Here is a 27,834-nt window from a genome sequence, read left to right on the forward strand (position 1 = left end):
GATGAAAAGACAGCCTCTTTACTACGTGGTGCTGGGAAAACTGGACAGCAACATGTAAAAAAAATGAAATGAGAACATTTCTCACACCATATACAAAAAGTACACTCTAAATGAATTATAGACCTAAATTTTATGATTTTATGGAAATCATAAAATTCCCAGAAGAAAACACAGGCAGAACATTCTTTGACATAAATTAGAGCAACACTGTTTTGGATCTGTTTCCTAAGGCAGATGAAACAAAAAATAAATAAATGGTGCCTAATTAAACTTAAAAGCTTTTATACAGCAAAGGAAACCACTGACAAAATGAAAACTTACTGAAGAGGAGAAAATACTTGCAAATGATATGCCCATAAGGGGTTAATATACAAAATGTATAAACAGCTCATACAACTCGGTATCAAAAAACACCTTGGTCAAAAAATGGGCAGAAGACCTGAATAGAAAATTTCCCAAAAAAAAAAAAAAAAAAAAAAAGCTTGTCCAAAAGACATGACAGATGGCGCAGACAGTCCATGGAAAAGATGTCAACAGTGCTAACCAATAAAGGAAGAAAAATGCAAATCAATGGCCGACAATGAGGGTAATCACCGCAGCACTCTTGTGCAGAAGTGGGCGATCATCAAAAAGAACAGCATAATAGACGAAAGTGGTTGGCCAAGGGCGTGTGGGAGAAAGGGGAACTTTTCTACACGTGTTGGTGGAACGGAAACTGTGTAGAGCATTAGTACAAGTGGAAAGTAAGCCAGAAGAATAAAGCCCAATAAGTATACCACGCAAACATAATGGATTTAGGAAAGATGGTTAAGCGATAACCCTTATGCAAACAGAAAAAGAGACACAGATGTACAGAAGACCTTTTGGACTCTGTGGGAGAAGGCGAGGGTGGGATGTTTCGAGAGAACAGCATATGGAAAGCAGTGTATAGGATTATCAAGGTGAACAAGGAGTCACCAGGCCAGGAGTGGATGCATGAGAGCAAGGTGCTCAGGGCTGGTGCACGTGGGAAGGACCCAGGGAGGGATGAAGGGGTGGGGGAGGGGGGGTGGGAGGGGAATCGAGGGACGGGGAATAGCATGCTAAATCGGCACAGCTGAGTTCCATGTGCCAAGGTGAAGTGGGCAAAAACCACTGACAATATTGTAGAAATAATTAGCCTCCGAGCTGAATAAAAATAAATGGAAAGAAAAAAAAAAAAGAAAAAAAAAAAAAAAAAAAGAAAGAAAAGAAAACTGGTGTAAGCACAATGGAAAATAGTACGGAGGTTTCTCAAAAACTTAAAACTACCATATGATCCAGCAATTCTGCTCCTGGGTATACATCCAAAAACAAAAACACTAATTCAAAAAACGTGAACGTGCACTTCAATGATCAAAGAAGCATTGTTTACAGTTGCCAATATATAGAAACAACCTAAGTGCTCATCGGGGCTTCCCTGGTAGATCAGTTGGTAAAGAATCCACCTGCAATGCAGGAGACCCTGATTTGGTTCCTGGGTTGGGAAGATCTGCTGGAGAAGGGATAGGCTACCCACTCCAGTATTCTGGCCTCGAGAATCCATGGACTGTATAGTTCATGGGGTTGTAAATAGTCGGACATGACTGGGTGACGTTCACTTCCACTTTAAGTGTCCATCAAGAAATGAATAAAGAAGATTGGTGTAAATGTACTACTCAGCCATAAAAAGAATGAAATCTTGCCATTTGCAACAACATGGATGGACCTGGAGGGTTTATGGTATGTGAAATAACAAAAACACAGAAAAAGACAAATACTCTTACTACTTACATGGGGAATCAAAAAATAAAATAAATGAATATAACGAAATAGAAACAGACATAGATAAAGAGAACAGACTAGGGGCAGCCAGCGGGGAGAGGGAAGAACGGAGGGGCAAGATAGGGGTAGGAGACTAAGGCACAGGAGACCACATGTGAAATAAACAAGCTCTGAGGGTACATTCTGCAGCACAGGGAATAGAGCAGATATTTCACAATACACTTAAATTAAGTATAACCTATAAAAACAGTGAGTCACTATGCTGTACTGCTGAAACTGACTATACCTCAAAAATAAAGTTTATCTGCAAGTATATAAAAAGAAGAAAGACTGGGTCTCGTTCACATTATTGCCCTGATGATATCCAACACACGCTGTGCCCTCATCAACATGTAGGCTCAGTATGTTTTCACCTATATCTCAAAATTTAAAGTATATTTTTAATCAGTTAGTGGCGGGTAAAATTTTACCTTAGTAGACTTAGGAGTCCTGAGTAAGCCCCAGACATATCACTAGGGATAATTCACGCATTCAGAGAACACAGCTTTAAGAAAGTCCATTGAGTTAAAAACCTACTTTCCACAAGGCAGGAGTGATTTAATGGACAGCGATAAGGATGAATGGGCCTGAGACTGAACCGGCACTAGGTCCCTTCAGGAGACGGCACCAGCGGGAGGAGCGCGCGGCGCCTGGTGGGGTACGCATGAGCACTCCCTCGGCAAAGCTGCTCATCAGCCTGGCTGCCTGGGCAGATCTGAGTCACTGCTGGGGCTCGTGGCTCCGCCGTTCTGTCGACATGGATGCAGATGCAGGACGAGACCTAGTTTTCTGGCATTTCTCGCCTGACAACCTGGCTCTACATCCCCACACCACCTAGTCAGTGAAAATGTTCACATTTACCAAGACAGCAAAAACCTGTTCTCATCAAGAAGTGACAGTGAATTCAGGAGTTACCCCAAGACAAGAAGAGGTAAAGGTTACTGTGGTAAATATCAAAGGAGGCGTTAAAAAAAATTGTAAACAAACTCAATTTCTCAGCCTGTGTTATTTACGAGAAGTACATGAGTGCCCTATAGTAATCTTTGAAACTATTTCCATTTCTGGGATAATTTAAAAACTAAGCTTGGTTAGATAATCCATATGAATACCTCACATCCAAGAACTGCCCTAATTCTAGCGCCCACATTTGTATTTGGCTTCACCATCACACAGATCTGAAACAGCATGACTCTAATTGACATGGCTAATGAGAGAAGACCAGAGGCAATGTGATATGTAAATGAGGCACGTGAGTACAGAGTGAGGGCCAAATGATATCACAGCCAGATATGCAAAACCAGAAACTTGGCGGTAACTCCAACAGAGATAAAGAGCGGGAAGACTGAGTCATCGCTAGGCACAGGCACGTCAAACTCCAAAGAACCTCCGCTACAGCAACTAGGGTCACGTTCGCTCTATGAGCACAGATTCAGTTTCAGCAAAACAGTGTCATCTATCATAGCTTTAAGAAGCTTTGTGATCAAAAGGGATTTCCATGCGTAAAATGTTAATTACTAACATGCAAATATAATTTATGAAACTATGGAAAGGATTAAGCAGGTTAAATTGAAAGCAGGTGACTCCAGTGGTCAGAAGAAAAAAAACGACAGGAAAAGAGGAAGACAGAGAGACTATAAAGTAGAGAAAATTTAAAATGTGCTCATGTAAGTGAAGGAACTGAAAACTGTTCTGGAAACACCTGCAACAGAGGTCCAGGAGGCCAGAGTTCATAGGTTAGGGACAAAAACTGAGACGGAAGCCAGCAACGAGGGTGTGCAGAGCTGAGCTGGACAAGAAGGGGAGAGGAAAGCTCCCCCGGCTGCTGGCGCACTGAGGCTTACTACAATGGCCAGTGGGGGCTGAAGGTATCTGCAAGTCTATCAGCAGTGATGGGGACTGTCTGATGACTCACGGTTTCCTGGGTAAAACGTTGCAACACGGTTCCCTGAAATGGTGCCATGGACATCTGGAGGTGGCTGATCATCCGACCTCAAGGGTGTTAGTCACCAATACTCTTCATATAAGTCATTAAACTGGGCTTATAAATCAGAAGACAGAGCTGAAGGGGGAGACTACTAAGTCTGGGAAGTCTGAATAAAAATTCAGAAATTTTTCCTTCTGGGAGGCTAGCAATTCATGGGTAAGACTGCTCAAACATGTGGGTCTCAGGCTCCCTGATCATAACTTTCACCTTTGGGGAAAGATTCTGCTCTATCGTATCAAAATACTAGTAACACATTATTAACTAAATTATCCATATATCAGTGGTCCTGCATACTCTACGTGGAGTCACAAGGACCTGATATCACTGTGGGGGTGGGGTGGCAGGAATGAGAGGAAGATCGGGGCATTCAGTTTTCTGAGACGAGGTAAAGAACGAGGAAGGAGAGGCTCTGTCAGTGTGCGACCCTTCTGGGGGAGTTCTGGCAAACGGGGACTGTGGCAGAGCTCACGGCGTGCTGCAACAGGGACGCACGGGCACAGAACTAGTCTGGAGAATTGTCAGTGTCCTTTTTAATAAAGGAAATAGTTTTATCATCAAAAAATATGATGTTATCTCCAACCGAATATGAAGTTAAAGACTAATTTAGGAATGACCCACCTTACTCCAAGCGTAATTCCAGGTCACATAACTGTCACCTCCTAGAAGATCCTTGAGCCAGGTGACTGGATTTTGATAAATCTGACCATTTTCTACCTTAATTTTGCCACTCAATAAAACACTGGCTTTGTGGGTAGCCTCCTGAAAGTGAAAAATAAGACAAAAATTAGGATTAAAAAAAATACCTGAACTTCTGCTTCTGCCCATGATAAAGTAAACGGGGACCAGAATTCTGTTAACACCCGACACAACCAAAAAAAGAGACAAGCTAAATATATGAAACAATGGTTTCCAAGATACCAAACATCAGGGGGAAAAGTATAGTGGGACTGAGAACTGAGGAACTAATGAGGTGAGCCCTACAACTGTCCCAGCTCACTGCCTTGAGAGAGCTTCCAGGTCTTCATACAGGGACAGGAAATCCAGACAAAACCTGTGGATTCTCTCAACTGAGTAGACAGCGCAGGGCCCAGGGAGGCATGACGGCTAGACTTGCAGGACAGAGTACTGAAGAAGAGAGAGATACACAGAGAGAGAACTCGACAGAGCTTCAGAGGGTCCTCTTTAAGTATACTGCTGACTTGTGATTGGCCATGTGTAAGAAGAAATTAGCCAAGCCTGGGAAAAGAACCATCTGAAAGAATTAGATGTGATGGCATTCTCCGGCATTCTCAAAGGGCAGAAACAGCACCTGTTCCCCACAGTGAGACTAGAAAGACAAACTGATGGAGCACTGGTAGATACACAGAAGTCTTGCCTTGCCGAGGGATATAATTAGCCTTAGACTGAACACTGCTCCAATCCTGCCTAACAAACTATAAAAGGAAGACCCAAAAGGACTGGAAAAGGTCAGTTTTCATTACAGTCCCAAAGAAGGGCAGGGCCTAAGAATGTTCAAACTATCGAATAATCGCACTCATTTCACAAGCTAGTAATGTTATGCGCAAAATCCTTCAAGTTAGGCTTTAGCAGTACATGAACCAAGAACTTCAGATGTACAAGCCGGGTTTAGAAAAGGCAGAGGAACACAGAGATCAATGGCCAACATTTTCTGGGGGCTTTCCTGGTAGCTCAGCTGGTAAAGAATCCGCCTGCAATGAAGGAGATCCCAGTTCGATTCCTGGGTTGGGAAGATCCACTGGAGAAGGGATAGGCTACCCATTCCAGTATTCTGGCCCGGAAAATTCCATGGACTAAATTTATAGTCCATGGGGTTGCAAAGAGTTTGACACGACTGAGCAGCGACTTTCACTTTCAATTTCTGGATCACAGAGAAAGCAAGGGAATTCCAGAAAAACATCTACTTCTGATTCATTGATTACGCTAAAGCCTTTGACTGTGTGGATCACAACAAACTGTGGAAAACTCTTAAAGAGATGGAATACCAGACCATCTTACTTGTCTCCTGAGAAACCTGTATGCAGGTCAAGAATCAACAGTTAGAACCTTACACTGAACAACTGACTGGTTCAAAATTGGGAAAGGAGTAGAAGGTTGTATACTGTCACCCTGCTTATTTAACTTACATGCAGAGTACATCATGTGAAATGCTGGGCTGGATGAAGCACAAGCTGGAATCAAGATTGCTGAGAGAAATGTCAACAACCTCAGATATGCAGATGACACCACCCTTATGGTAGAAAGCCAAGAAGAACTAAAGAGCCTCTTGATGAGGGTAAAAGAGGAGAGTGAAAAAGCAGGCTTAAAACTCAACATTCAAAAAACTAAGATCATGGTATCCAGCCCCATCACTTCATGGCAAACAGAAGGGGAAAAAGTGGAAGCAGTGACAGATTTTATTTTCTTGGACTCCAAAATCACTGTGGACGATGACTGCAGCCATAAAATTAAAAGATGCTTGCTCCTTACAAGGAAAGCTATGACAAACCTAGACAGCATATTAAAAAACAAAGACATCACTTTACTGACAAAGATCTGTATACTCAAAGCTATGGTTTTTCTAGTCACGTATGGATGTGAGAATTGAACCATAAGGAAGGCCGAGCACCAAAGAACTGATGGTTTTGAACCATGGTGCTGGAGAAGACTCTTGAGGAGTTCCTTGGACTGAAAGGAGATCAAACCAGTCAATCCTAAAGGAAATCAACCCTGAATAATCATTGGAAGGACTGATGCTGAAGCTGAAGCTCCAATATTTTGGCCACCTGATGCGAAGAGTCAACTTACTGGAAAAGACCCTGATGCTGGGAAAGACTGAAGGCAAAAGGAGAAGGAAATAGCAGAGGATGAGATGGTTAGAAGCATCACTAATTCAATGGACATGAATCTAATTAAGCAAACTCCAGGAGAGAGTGGAGGACAGAGGAGCCTGGCATGCTGCAGTCCATGGGGGTACAAAGAGCTGGACACAACAGAGCAACTTAGCACACACAAAACCCTCCCTGCTGAGTATAACTAACTCTGGTCTGAGAGCCCAAAGGTGCTTGTGACTAAAAGGAATAAGGCAATTTTAGGCTTCCCTGGTAGCTCAGCTGGTAAAGAATTTTCCTTCAATGCCGGAGACCCTGGTTAGATTCCTGGGTCGGGAAGATCTGCTGGAGAAGGGATAGGCTACCAACTCCAGTATTCTTGGGCTTTCCTGGTGGCTTAGCTGGTAAAGAATCCACCTGCGATGCAGGAGACCTGGGTTCGATCCCTGGGTTGGGAAGATACCCTGGAGAAGGGAAAGGCTACCCTCTCCAGTATTCTGGCCTGCAGAATTCTGTGTACTGCACAGTCCATGGGGGTCGCAAAGAGTTGGACATGACTGACCAACTTTCACTTTCACTTGCTAAGAATATAGTGGTCAAGTTTCTCCATTCAAATAGCCCAACCAAACCCTTTCCCCTAATAAGAGCTATATACTGACACTATGTGACAGGAACATTTTAAGTCACTTATTTAGAAAATTTACATAATTTTAAAGGAAAAAAAACAATAGGATACCTGTGTTTTGAATTCCAGAATGTTATTTCCTGGATTAAGTCTTCCTAGTAATATCAGATCCTTTATCTGCATACATTTCTTTTTGGGAGTTGTGTTGTAGTTTGAAGGTTTTTTCATAGTATGTTGGTAGCCAGACCCAGAGGAGGAGGAGCTCTGACTATCATTTGCATGAGGAACAGTGAGGACTGATTTTTTAAAGTAAGGCTGCAGCTGTTGCCCCATGTCACTGCCAAATACATCAACCCCTTGGGGTGCCAGAGATTCTGATGTCCCCCCGGGTGTTTGGCGGGGAGCTGTTTTCCTGTTTCCTTCATTTGGATCACAATCAGAAGGAGCCTGATCACAAATAACACTTGCTGGATGGCCATCATGGCGGGCAAACACACTGGTGGTTGCCGCAGTTTTTAATGCGCTAGTTACTGCTGAAGGACTGAAGGACACCTGCCCCTTGGCTGTACTCCCTGTAAGACCATTCTCTTCCTGTGAATACTCTGCTTCAGCAGTAAAACTAACAGATTGGGATTGTAATTTAATCTGATTAGTGCCATCTGAATGTTCGGATTTTGATAATCCATCTAAGGTACAGTCATTGATATCTTGCTTAGAGTTCAGTTCACTTCCAGAAAAGTCTTCCCTTCTTACTGTCTTTGAATTTAGACACGAGTGGCTGCTCTGGTCGCCGTGCCAGACTTCCTGAGACAGCTGTGCTTCCTGCATGCCTCTGCACACAAGGCTGACGGCAGACACTGAGGCTGACTGGGGCTGCACGGGGTTGTCCAGACGGACGAACTCTTGCCTGTCCTTTTCATGAAAGGCTTCTGAGCCGGATGGCAGCTTCCCAACACTAAGACCAGACAAAGCTGGAGCATTCTTATGGGTGTGAAGCTTCTGGCTTATTTTTTTCTGCTTTTTTGCTACAAGTAGGAGGCTCTTCTGTCTTGCGGCCAAGTTAGCCAGTTGTTCCCTCAGGACTCCACACTTAAATGACTCTATGGACGCCCTGTAGAGAGAAACAGAAAAGGGACAAATACAAAAACAGTGGAAAACTTTTTTTTTTTTAAGCAGTCATGTAGATTTTATAGATACTCTGTGTCAATTTAAATTTAATCAGCTCAAAGTACACAAGAGTCTATCTTCGCCATGTGTATTCTTTGAAGGCAAACTTGCTCTACATGAGGCAAGTAAGTATGCCTTTTTTAGGAGGTGACAGTGTGGTTATCCAAAGTTGCGAGTCAGCCCTAAGACAGAAACAAAGCTTGTGTTATCTATCTAGATATCCACTCGTCCTTTAGTTGGAAGGTACCAGCTGATGACAAGAAGCAATACTACCTGCTTTAACTTTGGAATCGGTTTAACCGTTTACAGTTAAACGGTGTATCAGGAAGTGAAATTTGACAGTAAGTTCCACCCAAATTCACTTAACTATGGAGGACTGAGGTTGTTTTGTGAATAATCATAAGTAAGCTAGACACAGAAGTGTCAATTCATCAACTGATTATCGTAACTGTACTTTCTGAACCTGCATGGAGGCACCTGGAAGTCCAGGACTCTACCCAGATAAGCGCTGCCCCGTGTGTCCTCCCCAGACCAAGTCTCTCAGGGGCTTAAGGACTGAACGGGAGGCAATGACTCACCCACACCCCGACTTCTGGTTATGCTCACCTATTCCACACGGATCTTCAGGATACTGGACACTTTTGTTTCCAGTGGCTCTCAAACTTTTTGGTCTCAGGACTTTTTTATACTCTTAAAAGTTACTGAGAAACCCAAAGAACTTTTGTTTATATGGGTTATATCTATCAATATTTACTGTTTCAGAAAATAGAACTGAGAAAATTTTAAAACAAAGAAACACACAAGTGTACATTCCATTAGCTATTAGGATGATGATATACCATTGGCCTCTAGAAAATTTCATTGTACACTTATGAGAAAATGAGAGTAAAAATCGGCAAATAACATATTATTATTATAAAAATGGCTTTTGACTTCTTGGACCCCTTGAAATGGTCTCAGTGACCATCTTTTAAGAGCAGCTGTTTTAAAGGAAAGCAACAGTATAGGTAATTGTCTCTCCTAACACAGTTTAGAGTTGTTGGTACTAAACTCCAAACTGACTGGATATTAAAGCAAGTAGCAGATGCAAGTGGAAGAAGTGTCAAGAAGAAATCAGAATTAGCAAATAACTAGTAGTATTAAATGTAAGAAGCTGGTTGGATAGAGAAGAAAAAAGAAATTAATATCACATTTAAAGCTATGTGAAACAGAGTCCAGATAGAAAATAAAAATGCTCTTTAGATTACAAAATTTCAAGGCTAATAGCAACATTAAAAAGAAGACACACACATATAATGGAATATTTTTAAGCCATAAAAAGAAACAAATCCTGGCGTTTGTGACAACATGAACAGATCTTGAGGGCTTCATACTAAGTGAAATAAGTCAGACAAACACAAATACTGTATGATCTCACTTATATTTGGAAGCCAAAATAAAAACCAAAAGTCACAGATTCAGAGAACAGGCTGGTGGTTGGCAGAGGCGGAGGAAGCATTCGGGTGAAATGGATGAGGGTTATCAAAAGGTATAAATTACCCATGGTGACTACAATTGATAATACTGTATTGTATACTTGAAAGTTGCTGAGAGTAGACCTTAAAAGTTCTCATCTTAAGAAAAAAGAAAAGAATAAAAAATAATACCCAAACAAGAAAAAATATATATAACAAGTTTCTCAAAAAAAAAAAAAAAAAAGATAAGAGGTATATAATCAATATAATTAGGATAAAACTCTTTAAGGACCCTGAGAACTTAGAAGTACACAAGACTACAAAATACACATGATTACACTGCTTAGAAAAACATTTGTGATAGCATAAAAGAACCAATTTTAATGTCAAAAAATGTGAGTTTACTAAGGAAAGAAATTTACTTATGGGATTCATGGCCAGAAAGGCTTTCATGAAATTCATGGCTGTGGACATTTTATTAAAATGTCCTTTTCTGAACATTTCAAGTAATAAAGTAGAAAAACATCTCTCTAGGAAGTATATATAATTTCTCATGGACATAATAGATTAGATGACCTCATAAAGTCCTTTTCCAGTTCCACATAACATCTGTGATCACAAGGAATTCCAGGCCAGGACTTCCCTGGGGGTCCAGGGGTTCAGAGTCTGCCAGCCAGCGCAGGGTCACAGATTTGATGGCCTGGGAAGACTCCACATGCCACGGGGGCAACTAAACTCGCGCACCGCAGCTACTGAAGCCCCTGCTCTGGCGTCTGTGCTCTGCAGCAAGAAACATGCTCTGCCACTGCAATGAGGGCGCATGCGTTGCAACTAGAGAGTAGCCCCTGCTCACTGCAGCTAGAGAGAACCAGTGTGCAGAAATGAAGACCCAGCATAGCCAAAAATAGATAGATACAATTTAAAAAAAGTCTAGACCTATTATAGATTACAAATAGATAAATTCCGAAAACTCCAAAGCATTCTTACCTTTTTTTTACTCACCTGTATTTTTTAGCTAGATCATCCCTTTCTGCCTTCTGTTTGGCAAGCACGTTGTCCATAACTTCCTTTATCTCTAACATCTTACCAGCGTATTGTTCTAGATGCAAGGTAATAAAAAGTCAGTTAACTGAGAGATAGCAAATGTTAAATTTGGTCACAAAGGACTTAGCCTTACTGTTAATTAAAAAAACCATTATTTCCCTACCCTCTTCCACCATATCAATGGTCCAGATATCAAAGCTTATGGACTTATGTCACTCTAGAGAAGTGCCCTGAGGTGTATAAGACCACACCAAGAAGGAGCAGGCAAGCCTGAGTTCTAATCCTGTTATCCCAGTGACTAAGCTTGGTGATCCTGGACAAGTCATTGACCTCTCTGGTGAGCTGCCTTAATTGTGAAACAAGGATACTAAAAGAAGATAAACAGTAAGATAATTTTGTCTGTTAAAATTATTTACATTTTAAAATACACAAGGAAAACACTGTCAATGTAAAGGAAATTTTCAAATAATATGGATGTTTACAGAGAAGAATGCTGGGAAAGATCAAAGGCAGAAGGAGAAGAGGGTGATAGAGGATAAGATGGTTGGATGGCATCACCAATTCAATGGAAGTGAACCTGGGTAAACTCAGGGAGATTGTGAGGGTCAGGGAAGCCCAGCGTGCTGCAGTCCATGGGGTCGCAGAGTTGGACACGACTTGAACACAACAAACAGAGAAGAGAAGTCAGGGTATTCCCACTCACCCATTCCTCCTCGATATTTCACTCCATGAAAGAGACTGCTTTGAATACTCTGGTAGGTGTGTGTGTGTTTAAAACATGTTTATTTTATATATATAGTCTATGTATTTATACTATATATAACTATTATATGTACTTAAAAATAAGAATCATGCCATCAGTTCTTGTTCTTTATACTTAACACTTAGGACTATATGATACCTAAAGTCACTTATGAAGTGAAGTGAAGGTCGCTCAGTCATGTCTGACTCCTTGCGATCCCATGGACTATAGCCTGCCAGGCTCTTCTGTTCATGGAATTCTCCAGGCCAGAATACTGAAGTGGGTAGCTGTTCCTTTCTCCAGGGGATCTTCCCAACCCAGGAATCGAACCGGGGTCTCCTGCATTGCAGGTGGATTCTTTACCAGTTGAGCTACCAGGGAAGCCATAGATCTATATAAAATTATTCTTATTATTACTTATTTTCCTACTTTCTTCCATTGCTTCCCAAGTAAAGACATCATGACCTCCCCCAGCACAAATTCACAGGATTTACATGTAAATTATGTCCAAACCCAGATACCCAAATAGGAAATTATTTATTTTAAGCTATTTGCTATTCATTTCATTTTTGGCTTTGTTTCTTAAGTTTTTCTTAATTTTTTTAGACCAACGTGTATTTTTCTAGATAATTTAACTAGAGAAAAGCAATGGTGGAAAATGACACAAAGTTCATAGCTGGAATTTGCTCCAGAACCTCCTTTTGTGAGTCAGACAAATGATCTGACAAGTACAGAGTCAGTGTTCCCAGAATAGTTTCTATCTCCCTAATCTCCTTAAACAATAATTAAGAATTTAGACATAAATTTGTTGGGAAGACTTGACACTTTAACAAAAGACATTTACATTATCTATATACCCTGCCACGTTTGGCTTTTCTAACTGAATTTTAAACCACATCAACCACATTATAATTTTAAATAACATTATCATAGTAACCAAAGTTTCTATAAATGTATATAAAAATATTTTATGTCTAACTTGATACTACTTATCAAAGAGACAAAATTAATCAATGGTATCTTTGAGAAAATCTAGAAACTACCCAAATACGTATAAGATTTTAATATGTGATAAGGCATTATAAAATAATGAAGATGAGAGGAATTACTCAACAAATAAGAGTAGGCAGAGGGGTAGTAATATGGGGGAAAGCCCTGTTCTATCTTTCTACCATACATGGCAAAGAAATTTCAGATGAATTACAGAGTTATAATGCTTAGCAAAAATAACATATAAGATGTTTAAAATGAACATTTTTTTCTGCTTCAATTTAGTTGAGGCACTAAAAATATTTGATATAAAAATAAATATAAAATATCTGTAAGAAAAATTTACAAAGAAATAAACAAAATAAAATTCTCTTGGATGCCTCAATCAGATCAAAGATGAAAAGGTGTCAGAATATGGAGATGGTGAATTTGCAAAACTATTTCTTAAGAGACTTGAAGCTTAATGGGTGGGATTCTCTGTTCTAAGAAGCAAAAGCGAGAGGTGAAGGCGTCTCCTCTTCTGCTGTTGTTGTTCAGTCACCCAGTCGTGTCCAGCTCTTTGGGACCCCGTGGACTGCGGCACACCAGGCCGCCCTGTCCCTCACCATCTCCCGGAGTTTGCCCAAGTTCATGTTCACTGCACTGGTTATGCTGTCCAGCCATCTCATCCTCTGACGCCCTCCTCTACTTCTGCCCTCGATCTTTCCCAGCATCAGGGACTTTTCCAATGATTCATGTGTTCACATCAGATGACCACAATACTGGAGCTTCAGCTTCAGCATCAGTCCTTCCAGTGAGTATTCAGGGCTGAGCTCGCTTAAGAGTAACTGGTTTGACCTTGCAGTCCAAGAGACTCTCAGGAGTCTTCTCCAGCACCACAGTTCTAAGGCATCAATTCTCCGGCGCTCAGCTTTCTTTATAGTCCAACTCTCACATCCATACATGACCACTGGAAAAATCATAGCCTTGACTAGACGGACCCTGGTTGGCAAAGTAATGTCTCTGCTTTTTAATATGCTATCTAGGTTGGTCATCACTTTCCTTCCAAGGAGTAAGCGCCTTTCAACTTCATGGCTGCAGTCACCATCTGCAGTGATCTTAAGCAACAGCAAAGAGGCTGATACATTCTACTATACAGAATTTGAGAATCTCTGTATTTAACACACTCTAATATGTTATAAATAAAAACACCGTTAAGGGACAAAAAAAGTATTTGCAGCAGTTATCACAGAAAAGTAGTCAATAACTTGATTATATAAAATGGCTTCAATTTCTTAACAAACAGGAACAGTCACTTTATGAAATAGAAGATAAAATTAGTGAAAAAGTACCATTAATAATCAATAGTGAAAATAATATAAAAATTTTTTACTAAAATAGTAAAATTTTTTACTAAAATAGTAAAATATTTTTTAGTTGACACTATTAGCAGTGTAAAAGCAAACACAAATGTGTGTTGGTGGAAGTACAAATTATTATGTAACACTTTAGGAAATCAACTTATCAATATGAACCAATAGATTTTACAATGTTTATATATTTTGACCCAATAATTTCAATTATGTTAATTTTTCCTAAGAGGATAATCCTAAATCCAGAAAGAACTATGTATGGTGGTGTAATAGCAAAAAATTGGAAAAATCTACATGCTCAACAAAAAAGGAAAAATTAAGTAAATCATGGGACATTTATTGAACAGGATACTATATAACTACTAAGAATGATGACCATGGCAAAAAGAAAACACAGCACATCTAACATGATCCAATCTATGCTTTTTAACAATTTTATTGAGGTATAATTGCATAAGCATTCTCTTAGAAAAAAAAGAAAACTAAACACCAAAATACTATGGTAGAGCAGTAGGTGATTTTAGCATATTTTTCCTCATTATTGTTTTTGAAATGTATCTATATACCTTTTATAATGAAAAAAGTATATTCTTGTAAAATTCATCTTAGATGTGTAAGATATTATAAATACTAAATAAAATATATGAACTATACATACTGTTTGGGGATATAAATTAATTTGTATTATTTTCCTCAAAATACAACCCGTATCATGTGCTAGGCCAGGATGAAAAGTAGAATGGGTATAGTTTAAAAAGAAATAATTTTTTTAAAATGTATACAACATGAATTAGGGCTTCCCTCATAGGTAAGTTAGTAAAGAGCCTGCCTGCAATGCAAGAGATCCAGGTTCGATTCCTGGGTCGGGAAGATCCCCTGGAGAAGGAAATGGCAACCCACTCCAGTATTCTTGCCTGGAGAATCCCATGGACAGAGGACAGAGGAGCTTGGCCTCCATGGGGTCACAAGAGTCAGACACCACGTAGTGTCTAAACCACCACCACCACAACATGAAATTAAGCTAACAGACTAATTAACAGTTATATCCTGCTACAAAAAAGACTGATGAGGTACTATTTTGATTTTTTTTAATTAATGTTTATTAGAGTATAGGTGATTTACAATGTTGTGTTAGTTTCTGTTTTGCAGCAGCGTGAATCAGTTATACACACACACACACACCCGCTTTTTTAGATCATTTTCCCACACAGGTCCCCACAGAGTACTGAGTGGAGCTCCTGGTACTGTGCAGCAGGTCCTTACTAGTTGTCTATTTTACAAACAGTAGCATGTATGTGTCAATCCCGATCTGCCAATTTATCCCTCCTATACCCCTTCTCCCTTAGAAACTATGCATTTATCATCTACATCTATGACTCTATTTCTGTTTTATAAATAAGTTCATTTGTACCATGTTTTAGATTCCACACATAAGCAGTATCACATGATACGTGCCTTTCTCTGACTCACTTCACTCACGACAATCTCTAGGTCCATCCGTGTTGCTGCAAATGGCATTATTTTGTTCTTTTCGATGGATGAGTAGTATTCTGCATATATGGACCACATCTTTATCACTTATCAGGACTTATAATGTGGACATTTTTTGGGGGGAGGACACCTTCAACCTCACAGCACTCCTATTTTGAATTCTATCCAAAGTTTAGTTTTGCCTGTTCTTGAACTTTATAAAAAAATGGAATCATACTATACCCACCCCATCCCCAAAAGAAGATGAGGCAGCAACGCCTTGGATGACTGAAATAATCAAACTTAAGTATGAGTGCATACTTACCTGCATCTTCAGGGGTTCTTATTTCAAACTCTAATAAATTTTCTTGTTTTTCTTCTATATCTTGTAGAATGGCACTGATGGTCTGATGCTATCAGATAAAATATTAAAAACTTAGTTACAAGAAGGTAGATGTTTTTCTCTAGTAGGCAACTGACAAATGCACAGTAAAAGTGCTAAATAAAGTACCACTAAAAATGCTGATTTCCCTTTATGTTACAAATGTATTCAGGCCTCATTTAAACTTAACTACTTAAATGTTAACAAACATTTAAACTTGGAAAAAAATTAAATACATCTGATTTATGTAGCAGATCTGCTCCTGGAAAACAGAATGTTAAGAGTGGCAACCATAAAAACAATCACAATTTCTCAATGACTCCTTTTATAGGTATAGGTGAAAAAAAGAACTCAGCAAATAATATTTAAAGATTACATGTATGCAAGTTCACTTTAAGGCTTTATGATTATCATTGTGCACTATGAAGATTTCACATACAGTCTTAGAAATACAAAACACTCTCAAAAACCCACAAAGAGGATTTAAAACCACCTCTTTATATACTTGTCAGTATTAATAAATAGTATTAATTAAACTATTAATATTAATAGTTTAATATTAATATTAAACTATTCAATGCAGATAGTTTCTTGGTTCATTGTTAGGGAAATTAAAATAGAGGAATATTAATACTGAAATGCCTTCAACATATTGGGTTGGCCAACAAGTTCATTTGGGTTTTTCCATAACGTCTTAGGATCATTTTTGCTTCTGACATGTCTTTCACAAATTTGTATATTTAAAGCATACTGGTTGAGAGCACAGGCTCTGGAGTCAGATTACCTGGAGTTTAATTCTGCCACTGCTATGCAATAGAAATGTAATTTTGGATTGTTACCTACACTCTCTTACTTCAGCTTCCTTAGCTGTAATGAGGAAGGTAATGATATTAATAGAAACTACTTTCATTATTATGAAGACTAAACGGATTAACATAAAGCACTTAAGAGGAGAGCTCACCATGTCATAAATACTCTGTGAATGCCAACTATTATCATTATGATAATCACTTTTTGTACTCACTCTATATGGAGGGAGAGAAGGAGGCTGCCTAGATGCTGTTATCTGAAGGTGTCAGAGGTAGCATCAAACTAAAATCATCTCATTTCCTTTGCATCTGGCCATAGAGTCACCCCTCATCCTCAATTTGATTTGAAATTTTCAAAAACAAATTTACATTTACAAAGGACAAACCTTTAACAACTTTAAAGTCTGCATATTTAAGTTTTTTCTGAAAGTTGGTTTTCATTAAACTCTTATATCTTCATTATATTTCCCTGAGGCTTGGCATCTAAAGTGATACTCATTATTCCTGAAACAAATACTCATACAGTTAATAACAATGGGGTTAGGGTGATTTTTCCATAATGTTTTAATCTTTACATGAAAATATACCTTAAAGATACTAATGGTCAATACAGTGAGCTGAGCTGATACAGAAGGACCCCTGTCTACTCCAAACACCTGGAAAAATACATTAGACAAAATACAATAAATTTTAACCACCCACGCCCAGCTAAAATTGGAAAAATAAAAGGAAAGGAAATGAAGCTGGTAGCAGCCCATAAGGGATGTGGAACTAACATAGGTATTAGGAATTAGGGTCTGGGTTTTTAATACCTACAAAGGAACAGGATATAAGGCCTCAGGGCCACATAAGGTAGGAGTTAGAATCAGTCAGTTCAGCTCAGTTGTGTCCGACTCTGCGACCGCATGGACTGCAGCACGCCAGGCCTCCCTGTCCATCACCAACTCCCGGAGTTTACCCAAACTCATGTCCATCGAGTCGGAGTTAGAATGGAGCCCCACATAAAACTAGTGACCATGAGTGGGTGTCCTTTAGCTTAAATAAGGATTAGTAAAATTCTACTTGTCACCCACTCAAGCCTGTGGGTAGAAAATTAGAGGTCAAAGGGTATCACCCAAAATACAGTGCAGAGAATTAAAGAGATGGAAAATACAAAAAAGATATATGGAGACTGATCTAACACCCATCTCAAAAAATATGAGTTCCATAAAAGGAGAATACTGCTAATGGGAGAGGGGTAATAGTCAACAGTCTAAGGGCTAAAAGTTTTCAGAATACAAGGAGAAATCTGTCTTCAGACTAAAGGAACATGTTTAGTCCTTTTAGAATAAAATTAATTAAAAACACACCCACATTTATACATAACCTAGTGAAACAGCAGAATATGAAAAAAAAATCCTTAAAACTGTAAGCCTGAAAGATATATTATCTACAAGGGAGTGACATTTAGATTGACAATTAACTTTTCATTCATTACAGGAGATACCAGGAACAATCTAAAACATTTTTGAAATGTTGAGGCAAATACAACTCAGTTTAAACACCATTTAAAATATTTTAGGTATAAAACAGTTGATTAATCATAGTTTATGTTCAATGAATAATATTTTCCTCTCTATACTAACAAAAAGTATGTAAGGGAAGTCTAATCCACATACATAGTCTTATTCACTTTGCTTAAGAAATTAGTGTCTAGGACACTATGTGTTTTAATCAAACTAAGAATATCCATCTCATAAATTAATATATGTGCAACTAAGTTATTTTCTTTAAAAATACACCTTCACATGAGGGATTTCACATATAGCAAACTCTATCACTATCAACCATGTGGGATCCAGGTTGGTTAAACCAGGTTGCTTTCCTCTTCTTCCTCTGGGTTCCAAGGTCTTTTCTTCCTACTATGTATCCGAGATACGTTTTGGAAGTGGATGGATGAAGACACACTAGAACCCTTTAAGAGTGACACTGTCTGTGGGATAGGTAGGTGCCTAAGAATCCAATCCAGGATTAAAGAACAGCAGCTAAACTATACTTCTCTGTTCAGACAGAACAGACAGTTTCTTGGTTCATTATTAGGGAAATTAAAATAGAAGAAGTCTTATTCTGGCTTCAGAAGCAGGACAGCAGGTCTCTCTGACCACCTGTCTGGGCACTGCCTAGATTCTGAATTCAGTGCCTGCCCTCAAGCACAGCAAGTCAGGAGTCACTTTACACAATGAGCAACTCCCAGTACTGTTCAAGTCTGGATGCAGGTTGGCCCAATTGGTGATGTATATACATGCTGTTATTTCTCTCTATTGTTTCTATTTCTTCTCTTTTACTGCTTGTATATTGAAATTAAGTCAAATAATCTATAAAAAACTGAAAATGTTTATGTGTGTAACGAGTGGTTTCTTTGGCTAACAAATCCTTCAAACCTAAAACAAAAGTAAAACTTTTGGCAAAACATTCATTCTACTCAATTATGCTGTATTATTTTCTTATGACAAAAAAACATTTTTAACCTGCATGTCCTTAAAATGGAAAGAATGCTGCCAATAGTCAATGGCTGGCTGGCCCAAAGAATGGCATTTTCTAGGCTAGAGAACAAAAGCATTTCAACTTCACTCACCATGGAAAGGTTTTCTTCTGGTTTTTTTTGGTGTGAAACAGAAGGTGTATCAACAGTTTTGGAATCATCACAAATGCACTGTTTATGTCTTCTTGCCCGGACATCAGGAATTTTTACTTTAAAACATAAAATCAGAAAATATATTAAGAATGTGCAAAAATTTTGCCTAATTTTATCAGTTGTAATGGTGACAGGAATAGGAAGGATAAATTAAGCCTATAATTACCATGATATCTTAATGTTGATTAGCACCTCATTATTTATTATCAATTGACTAAATTCAGCAAATCTATTGAATACTTATCACATGCTGGATATCCGACTCTTTCCATGAATCATCTTATTTAATCTTCATATGAGCCCTGAGGGGTAGGTAGTTAATTACATCTATTTTACAGAAGAGGAACATGAAGCTTAGAGGCATTCAAGAAGTTGCCTGATGTGTCACATAGCTAGCACTGAAACCAGATCTGACTTCAAGTCCATGCTCTACTATGACTGTAATTCACTCTCTCTATAAAATTCTCTCTGCACCTTCTCCCATTCCGGATTCCCTTTCTCCACATATGTCTACCCTATACCCTCATTCTGTTGGGTTACCTGTCCAAGGAAAGGTATACACAAGGAACAACAGAAAAGTGGGAACAGATCTAGCACTTTATAACACAGTGCACAATAGCCCCAAATATGGCTGTGAAGAGGGAAAAAGACATGCCTGGGGCCATAAGAGTCTCATACCCTATGGGCTTAGCACATGGTAGCAGACAAAGAAACGAGGATCTGTGTGTCAGTCTCTCGACTTTGACCTACATGGGATCTACACGCCAGTAAAACAGGACCTGATGACTACCCTTGCCTCTCACCAATCCTATCAGTTGATAAGGATAGTGGCAGGCCAGGGGAAAAGCATGTCATAGGGGTTCTCTTCCCAATAATCTCCCTCATAGACAGGACAGATAAGCTCCTGGCTTTTTTCTTCCATGAGTCAAGGCTCACGCATGAAGGAAAAGGAAGATCAATGCCCTCTCCTCAACGCTTCCAAAATTGTTTTTAACTGCCTGTTTTCTGGCTTATCTCTCCACAAGACTGGAAGCTCCTCCTGGGCTGATGTGTATAGCATGTGCTCAACAAATGTATGTTTTCTAAGTCAGTGCTCACTAAATGCTTCTTTTAAAAAAAAAAACCAAACACATCCGTCACCTCACATTGTTACCTTGTGTGTTTGTGTGTGTGTGTTGGTGAGAACATTTAAAATTTACTTTCTTGGCAAACTGCAAGTATACAATTTATTATTAAAAACTGTAATCATCATCTTATACATTAGACCCGCAGCACCAGTTCATCTTCTAAGTGAAAGTTTGTACTCTTTGATCAACATTTCTCCATCTCCTCTACCACTTCCTCCCCCAAGCCCTTGGCAACCACCACTCAACCATCTATCTGGTTCTTTACGCTTGACTTTTTAAGGTTCCATATATAAGTGACACCACAAAAAGTTTGCCTTTCTGCACTGGGAAGACCCAGAGGAATCGGGTGGAGAGGGAGGTGGGAGGGGGGATCGGGATGGGGAACACATGTAAATCCATGGCTGATTCATGTCAATGTATGACAAAAACCACTACAATACTGTAAAGTAATTAGCCTCCAACTAATAAAAATAAATGGGAAAAAAAAAGTTTGCCTTTCTGTATCTTTCTATGCTTACTTCATTTAACACGACATTCTCTAGGCTCACCTATGTTGCTGCAAATGGCAGGACTAAATGCTTACTTCTTGTAGATAACTCATTATATTATTTACGTGCAAACTACTGCTAAAAATGCTTCATAAAAATTTCCCTGACTATATATTTCCTTGAAATATTCTTTCCACTATAATATATATTACACATACACTCACACACATATATAAGTATAGTATATTTGCTTAACAAATTCATATTCTAGCATTAGAAAGTTTGTCTTGAAAAGTTGGCATGAGTCCAACTTTTGCATGAATCATAAATTTTGAAGTAATGGAATCTTAGTTGCAAAGACTTTAGTATAATGTCATCCTTTTCCAGCCCCACAATAAAGTAAACCAATTTGCACAGTTTCAGTAACAGCTCTATCTCAGATCCAGTGTTATGAGAGATGAATGTTTAATGAATGTGTTTTGTTTCAACATATAATTCCAATACAATAGAACCATATAATCAATAAATTAAACCAAGTTTTGAAATGCTGTTTCTAAAAATAAATTATGCTTTTCAAGAGTTTAATAAACAGACAAAAAAGTATCCCTAGTTTTGAAACAATTTACACAAATCTGAAGAATTTGTTTTTCTAAACAGAAGTATGTGAAGTTGAAGTTGCTCAGTCATATCCAACTCTTTGTGATCCCATGGACTGTAGCCTACCAGGCTCCTCCATCCATGGAATTTTCCAGGCAAGAGTACTGGAGCAGATTGCCATTTCCTTCTCCAGGGGATCTTCCTGACCCAGGGATCAAACCCAGGTCTCCAGCATTGCAGGCAGACACTTTACCGTCTGAGCTACCAGGGAAGCCCAAGCAGAGGTATACACTTGTATAAAATAGCAAGAAATATTGCTATACATACCAGCGACTATACCATCACTCTCATCTCCATTGTTAGTCTCAATAGCACCGTAAGATTTCAGCAGCTCTTTCATATTTTCATCATCTGCTTCATCCAAAGCAGTCTTCTGCTTTTCGTCCTTTTGATTAGGGTTTGCTCCATGTTGTAGTAGAATCTCAGCTGCCTAGAAGGTATTTTTCCAAAGTTATCTCTACAGACACCTAAAATCAACCATTTCTGCTTTCATTATAGGATAACACTATCAATATGAAAAGTTATCAAAAAATTTCTCAAACTCTGACCAAGAAAATTTCTATTAAATTTGATATGACAATTGTAAACTGATTCACTGTTTGGCCTGATCTGTCTTCACAGGAGAATCAAATACAATGATATGAAAGTACCAGACATACTGCTTTCATTGTCTAAGAGCAGACTTATATAGACTGATGTGCAAAAGGATTTACTCTATCTCTTTTACACAGCCTTTTGTCCTCCCCTAAGCTGCTGGAAGATAGGGTACAGAAGGGAGTAAGGATCATTTCAGGATTATATTATATTGTATTATATTATACTATACTATACACTGTATTATAAACTGCTATTAGACAAAGCTGAATAAAGTTTTACTTGAACTATACTTCAGATACATTACTTGTTTAGGAGTTTTTATAAGTTAGCCTGGGAAACTAACGTCCATTCTAATACTCTCTATGCAAATATGTTTCCTAAATAGATGACTTGTATTCAAAGAATCTTAACAAGATAAAAAGAAACAGAAATAATCTACTCCAACCCCATCTTTTACAGAAGAGAAAACTGAGGTCAAAGATAAATGTTGTGACATTCTGGAGGCAAAAGTTTCTAATATAAATAATACTTTCCTGAATAACTCAAACTTGTGTATTAGAATTAAACTTGTAATTCCTCAAAGTTAAAGACTGTCATTTATTAGTTGATAATAAAAGTCAATTAGTAAAATACAGTCAATGATTCTATCTGCATAACACAAGCAACTTAAATCATTGAAAAGCCTTTTGATCAGGAAAAGATGGTCAGTATTCTGTTAAAGATATGTTATGTGCTAGTAGCCTTCCTCTTTCCACTTGTGTTCAGGTATGGAGAAGCATAAAAATTGAGAAGCAAATGCACCAGTAGAAATTATGACAGCTCCTTATTTGTTCTATCAGCCTAGAATTAGTCCAGCATGAAGGAAAATACATTTGTTTTAAGGTCAAGCATACAAAACTCACTCCTGCTACTTACTAGCTATGTCCTTGGGCAGGTTACTTACCATTTGAATCTCATTTTTCTCACCCACAAGGCTTAAATGTGAACTCACGTATAAAGTACTTCGCACATGGCGGGGTTTAAGGGAAAACAGTCCCCTAATTAGCTGTGTGTAAGCCCCAGCAATGGTTCTGCCGGCCCTCCCTGCAGCATTCTGCCTCTTTACGTAGTTCCCTTACACACATTTGTAGATCAGCCAAAGAATTGAGGAAGTTCCCCCTTTATTATTTTTTTTTTCACTTTTACAGTTAAATATTTTATTTTCAAGATGTCTCATTCTTTTCAGAATGAGTAATTTTGAAAACTGGGAAGTTCCCCCTTTAAATCGCTGGAGAGGTTGCTCTATGCAAATACATTCTGTCTGGTATCTTGCCCTCAAAGTTTTAGCTGTTGGAGCCTTTTAAACCCCATATTCTGTCTTCTCAGCCCTCTGAGATCAGAAGGCTGTTTTCCTCCTCCGTACACTACTGCCTGGAAACCCCCTCTAGCCCGTAAGGCGGGGCAATCCACAGGGCTCCGCTCATTGGCTTCTGCCCTCTCCTGCATGTTGTCTAAAATCTCAGAACTGTTATTTCATATGTTTTGCTCACTTTCCTAGCTTTTAAGGTGGGAGGGGATATCTTATCCCTGCTATCCTATCTTGTACAAAAGTGAGTATCCATTCCCACCCATATTTTAGCTTTAAAAAAAAAAACTTTTCCTCTCATTCTCCTTTTCCTTATCTTTTAATACTCCACAGTTTATAAGGTAGAATTCAAAACCACCTTGGAAGATAACTTAAAACAGAAACTAAGATTTTTTAAACATATGCAAGTTGAAAAAGAAAATAAGATGATGAACTCAAACTTTGCACATAGTCATGCAAGAGAGAAAATCAAGAATTAAATACATAGGATATTACAGAATTGATACTTATTAGTTCTACAATTGGGCTTCCCAGGTGGCACAAGTGGTAAAGAATTTGCCTGCAATGTAGGAGACCTGGGACGGGAAAATCCCCTGGAGAAGGAAATGGCAACCCACTCCAGTACTCTTGTCTGGAGAATCCCATGGATAGAGGAGCAGGACGGGCTATAGTCCATAGGGTCACAAAGAGTTGGACACGACTGAAATGACTTAGCACACACACAGGTCTACAATAACATATATTTATATATCTTGCTCCCTTACTTATCTTTCTAGATTATCTATCAATATCCTACCTCAAAAAAAAAGAAATAGGGACAAAAGGGAGAAAGTGAATCAGAAATAAAAAGAACAAATGACAGACAAACTGTTACATGGAGGGAAAGTTAATGAAGATATAAGGAAAGATGCTGGCCAATATATGTGTCAAAATAATTAAAATATCATTAAAAAAACACTACCTCCTTCATTTTAAATAGAAGGCACTTTTCTCGTTAAAGTGAAGGCAATAGAGATATGGAAGGTTAATCCAAAAGCAAACTTTATCTGTATCACCACTAAGGTATCAAGAACACCAGTGATTCTCTAGAACAAGCAATAATAGCACACTATGGTCCATGGGCTAAATCCTGTCTGCTGCCTGACTTTGTAAATGAAGTTTTATTGGTGCACAGCCAAAACCAACTCATTTACAAACTGTCTAGGGTTGCTTTTGTAACAGAACAGCAGGTGAGTAGTTGCAATAGAGACTGTGTGGCCCAGAAAACCTAAACTACTGATTATCTAGCCCTTTGCAGGAAATATTTACCAATCCTTGCTCTAGACCAGAGCTGTCCAACAGAGGTCTCTGTGATGATGGAAATGTTCTGATCTGCATTGTCTAATACGGGAGCCACTTGCCACATGTAGCTACTGAGTACTTCAAATGTGGCTAATGCAACTGAAGAACTGAATTTTTCAATTTAATTGATTTTAGGTAATTTAAATAGTCATTATGTGGTTAGTGGCTATAGTACAGGACAGTGCAGCTCTAGATCAAACTCCTTATTTCAAGGGTAAAATTATTTTTATCTTTTTCAAGCAGCAGAACTAGGCCTAGAATTCAAGTTCTCCAATATCCAGTTCTGTGTTTTGTCTGCTAAACCAAGTTCCCTTTCTGCTATTTCCTGTGGTTAATTTTCAGTTCGTGACATTTATCTTTACAGAAGACCCTCAACGTCTGAGTAATCCTCTTCTCTACCCCTTGAAGTTACCAAATTGCTATGAGAGAAGCTAGAGTCTTCAAAACAGGAAAATTCTCACTTATGAAGTGAAAGTCACTCAGTCGTGTCCGAATCTTTGCAACCCCATGGATTGTAGCCTGCCAGGCTCCTCTGTCCATGGAATTCTCCAGGCCAGAATACTGGCCAGAAAAATATACTACAAATTGATAACAAAGTCAAAATGTAAAGATGTAGGATTGCCTGAAAAGAAAGTGCAAGTTGCTCAGTTATGCCTGATTCTTTGTGACCCCATAGACTATACAGTCCATGGAATTCTCCAGGTCAGAATACCAGAGTGGGTAGCTGTTCCCTTCTCCAGGGGATCTTCCCAACCCAGGGATCGAAACCAGGTCTCCTGAATTGCAAGCAGATTCTTTACCAGCTGAGCCACAAGGGAAGCCCAAGAATACTGGAATGGGTAGCCTATACCTTCTCCAGGGGATCTTTCTGACCTAGGAATCGAACCAGGGTCTCCTGCATTGCAGGCGGATTCCTTACCAACTGAGCTATCAGGGAAGCCCAGGATTTCCGGAAGTCATATATTAAAATAATATTGTAGAAATGCTCAAAGTACCTGTGAAGTAAAACTGATAAGGGATAAACTAAAAGATAAAACTGCTAACCTAAAAAAAAAATCAGGATTTTAATACGGTGGTGGTGGTGGTTTAGTCGCTAAGTCATGTCCGACTCTTGTGACCCCATGGACTGTACCCTGCCAGGTTTCTCTGTCCATAGGATTCTCCAGGCAAGAATGCTGGAGTGGGCTGCCATTTCCTTCTCCAGGGGATCTTCCCAACCCAGGAATTGAACCTGGGTTTCCTGCGTTGCAGGCAGATTCTCTACCGACTGAGCTACAGTTAGAAAGGGTTAAATTTATTACATAAAAATTTAAAGTGTGTTTCATTAGGTCCCATTTGTTTATTTTTGCTTTTATTTCCAATATTCTGGGAGGTGGGTCATAGAGGATCCTGCTGTGATTCATGTCGGAGAGTGTTTTGCCTATGTTCTCCTCTAGAAGTTTTATAGTTTCTGGTCTTACATTTAGATCTTTAATCCATTTTGAGTTTATTTTTGTGTATGGTGTTAGAAAGTGTTCTAGTTTCATTCTTTTACAGGTGTTTGACCAGTTTTCCCAACACCACTTGTTAAAGAGGTTGTCTTTTTTCCATTGTATATCCTTGCCTCCTTTGTCAAAGATAAGGTGTCCATAGGTGCGTGGATTTATCTCTGGGCTTTCTATTCTGTCCCATTGATCTATATTTCTGCTTTTGCTTTTACTACAAAGGAAACTATAAGTAAGGTGAAAAGACAGCCCTCAGATTGGGAGAAAATAATAGCAAATGAAGAAACAGACAAAGGATTAATCTCAAAAATATACAAGCAACTCCTGCAGCTCAATTCCAGAAAAATAAATGACCCAATCAAAAAATGGGCCAAAGAACTAAACAGACATTTCTCCAAAGAAGACATACAGATGGCTAACAAACACATGAAAAGATGCTCAACATCACTCATTATTAGAGAAATGCAAATCAAAACCACAATGAGGTACCATTACATGCCAGTCAGGATGGCTGCTACCCAAAAGTCTACAAGCAATAAATGCTGGAGAGGGTGTGGAGAAAAGGGAACCCTCTTACACTGTTGGTGGGAATGCAAACTAGTACAGCCACTATGGAAAACAGTGTGGAGATTTCTTAAAAAATTGGAAATAGAACTGCCATATGACCCAGCAATACCACTTCTGGGCATACACACTGAGGGAAACCAGATCTGAAAGAGACACGTGCACCCCATGTTTCATGCGCTAAGCACTGTCTATAATAACGCCAGGACCAGGCAAGCAACCGCTTAGATGCTCTAATCAAGTCGCAGATGATGGATAAGGAAAGTGTGGTACATACTACGACCATGGCCAATCAGTTCCTCAGCCATATAAAAAGAATTCATTCATGAACCAGTATCCTATGAGTGAGATGCGTAATGAAGTGGGAGCCCATTATACAGATGAAGAAGCCAGGAAAGATAAAGAACATTACAGCATACTAAACACATATATATGGATTTAGAAAGGTGATAACGATAACCCTGATATGCAAAACAAAAAAGAGACAAGAAATACAGAACAGACTTTGAACTTTGTGGGAGATGTGAGGGTGCGGATATTGCAAAAGGAACAGCATGATATTACTATCTAATGGTGAAACAGATCACCAGCCGAGTGGGATGCATTGAGACAAGTGCTCGGGCCTGGTTGCACTGGGAAGACCCGAGAGGAATCGGGTGGAGGGGAGGTGGAGGGGATCGGATTGGAATTACATGTAAATCCATGCTGATTCATATCAATGTATGACAAAACCTACGGGAAAAAAAAAAAAAAAAAAAAAAAAAAAAAAAAAAAAAAAAAAAAAAAAAAAAAAAAAACAGCAATAAAGGACATTTAGGGGACAATTGGGTTTTCCAAGTGGCGCTAGTGGTAAAGAACACACCTGCCAATGCAGCAGATATAATCGATC

At 38.9% G+C, this 27,834-nt stretch overlaps 1 protein-coding gene across 1 annotated transcript in view; it reads right to left on the reverse strand.

The window, feature by feature from the left end:
• ANKRD31 (ankyrin repeat domain 31) overlaps positions 1–27,834 on the reverse strand; it is a 131,625-nt gene that overhangs the window by 16,001 nt on the left and 87,790 nt on the right. Inside the window, exons 19-23 of the mRNA XM_043470688.1 lie at positions 19,283–19,398; positions 15,803–15,890; positions 10,882–10,978; positions 7,370–8,369; positions 4,424–4,564 (exon numbers count right to left, since the gene is read on the reverse strand). Coding sequence (XP_043326623.1) covers positions 4,424–4,564; positions 7,370–8,369; positions 10,882–10,978; positions 15,803–15,890; positions 19,283–19,398 — 1,442 coding nt within the window. The remainder of the gene's footprint in view (positions 1–4,423; positions 4,565–7,369; positions 8,370–10,881; positions 10,979–15,802; positions 15,891–19,282; positions 19,399–27,834) is intronic.

Source organism: Cervus canadensis, chromosome 6, assembly GCF_019320065.1.
Source record: "Cervus canadensis isolate Bull #8, Minnesota chromosome 6, ASM1932006v1, whole genome shotgun sequence".
NCBI classification, from domain to species: Eukaryota; Metazoa; Chordata; class Mammalia; order Artiodactyla; family Cervidae; genus Cervus; species Cervus canadensis.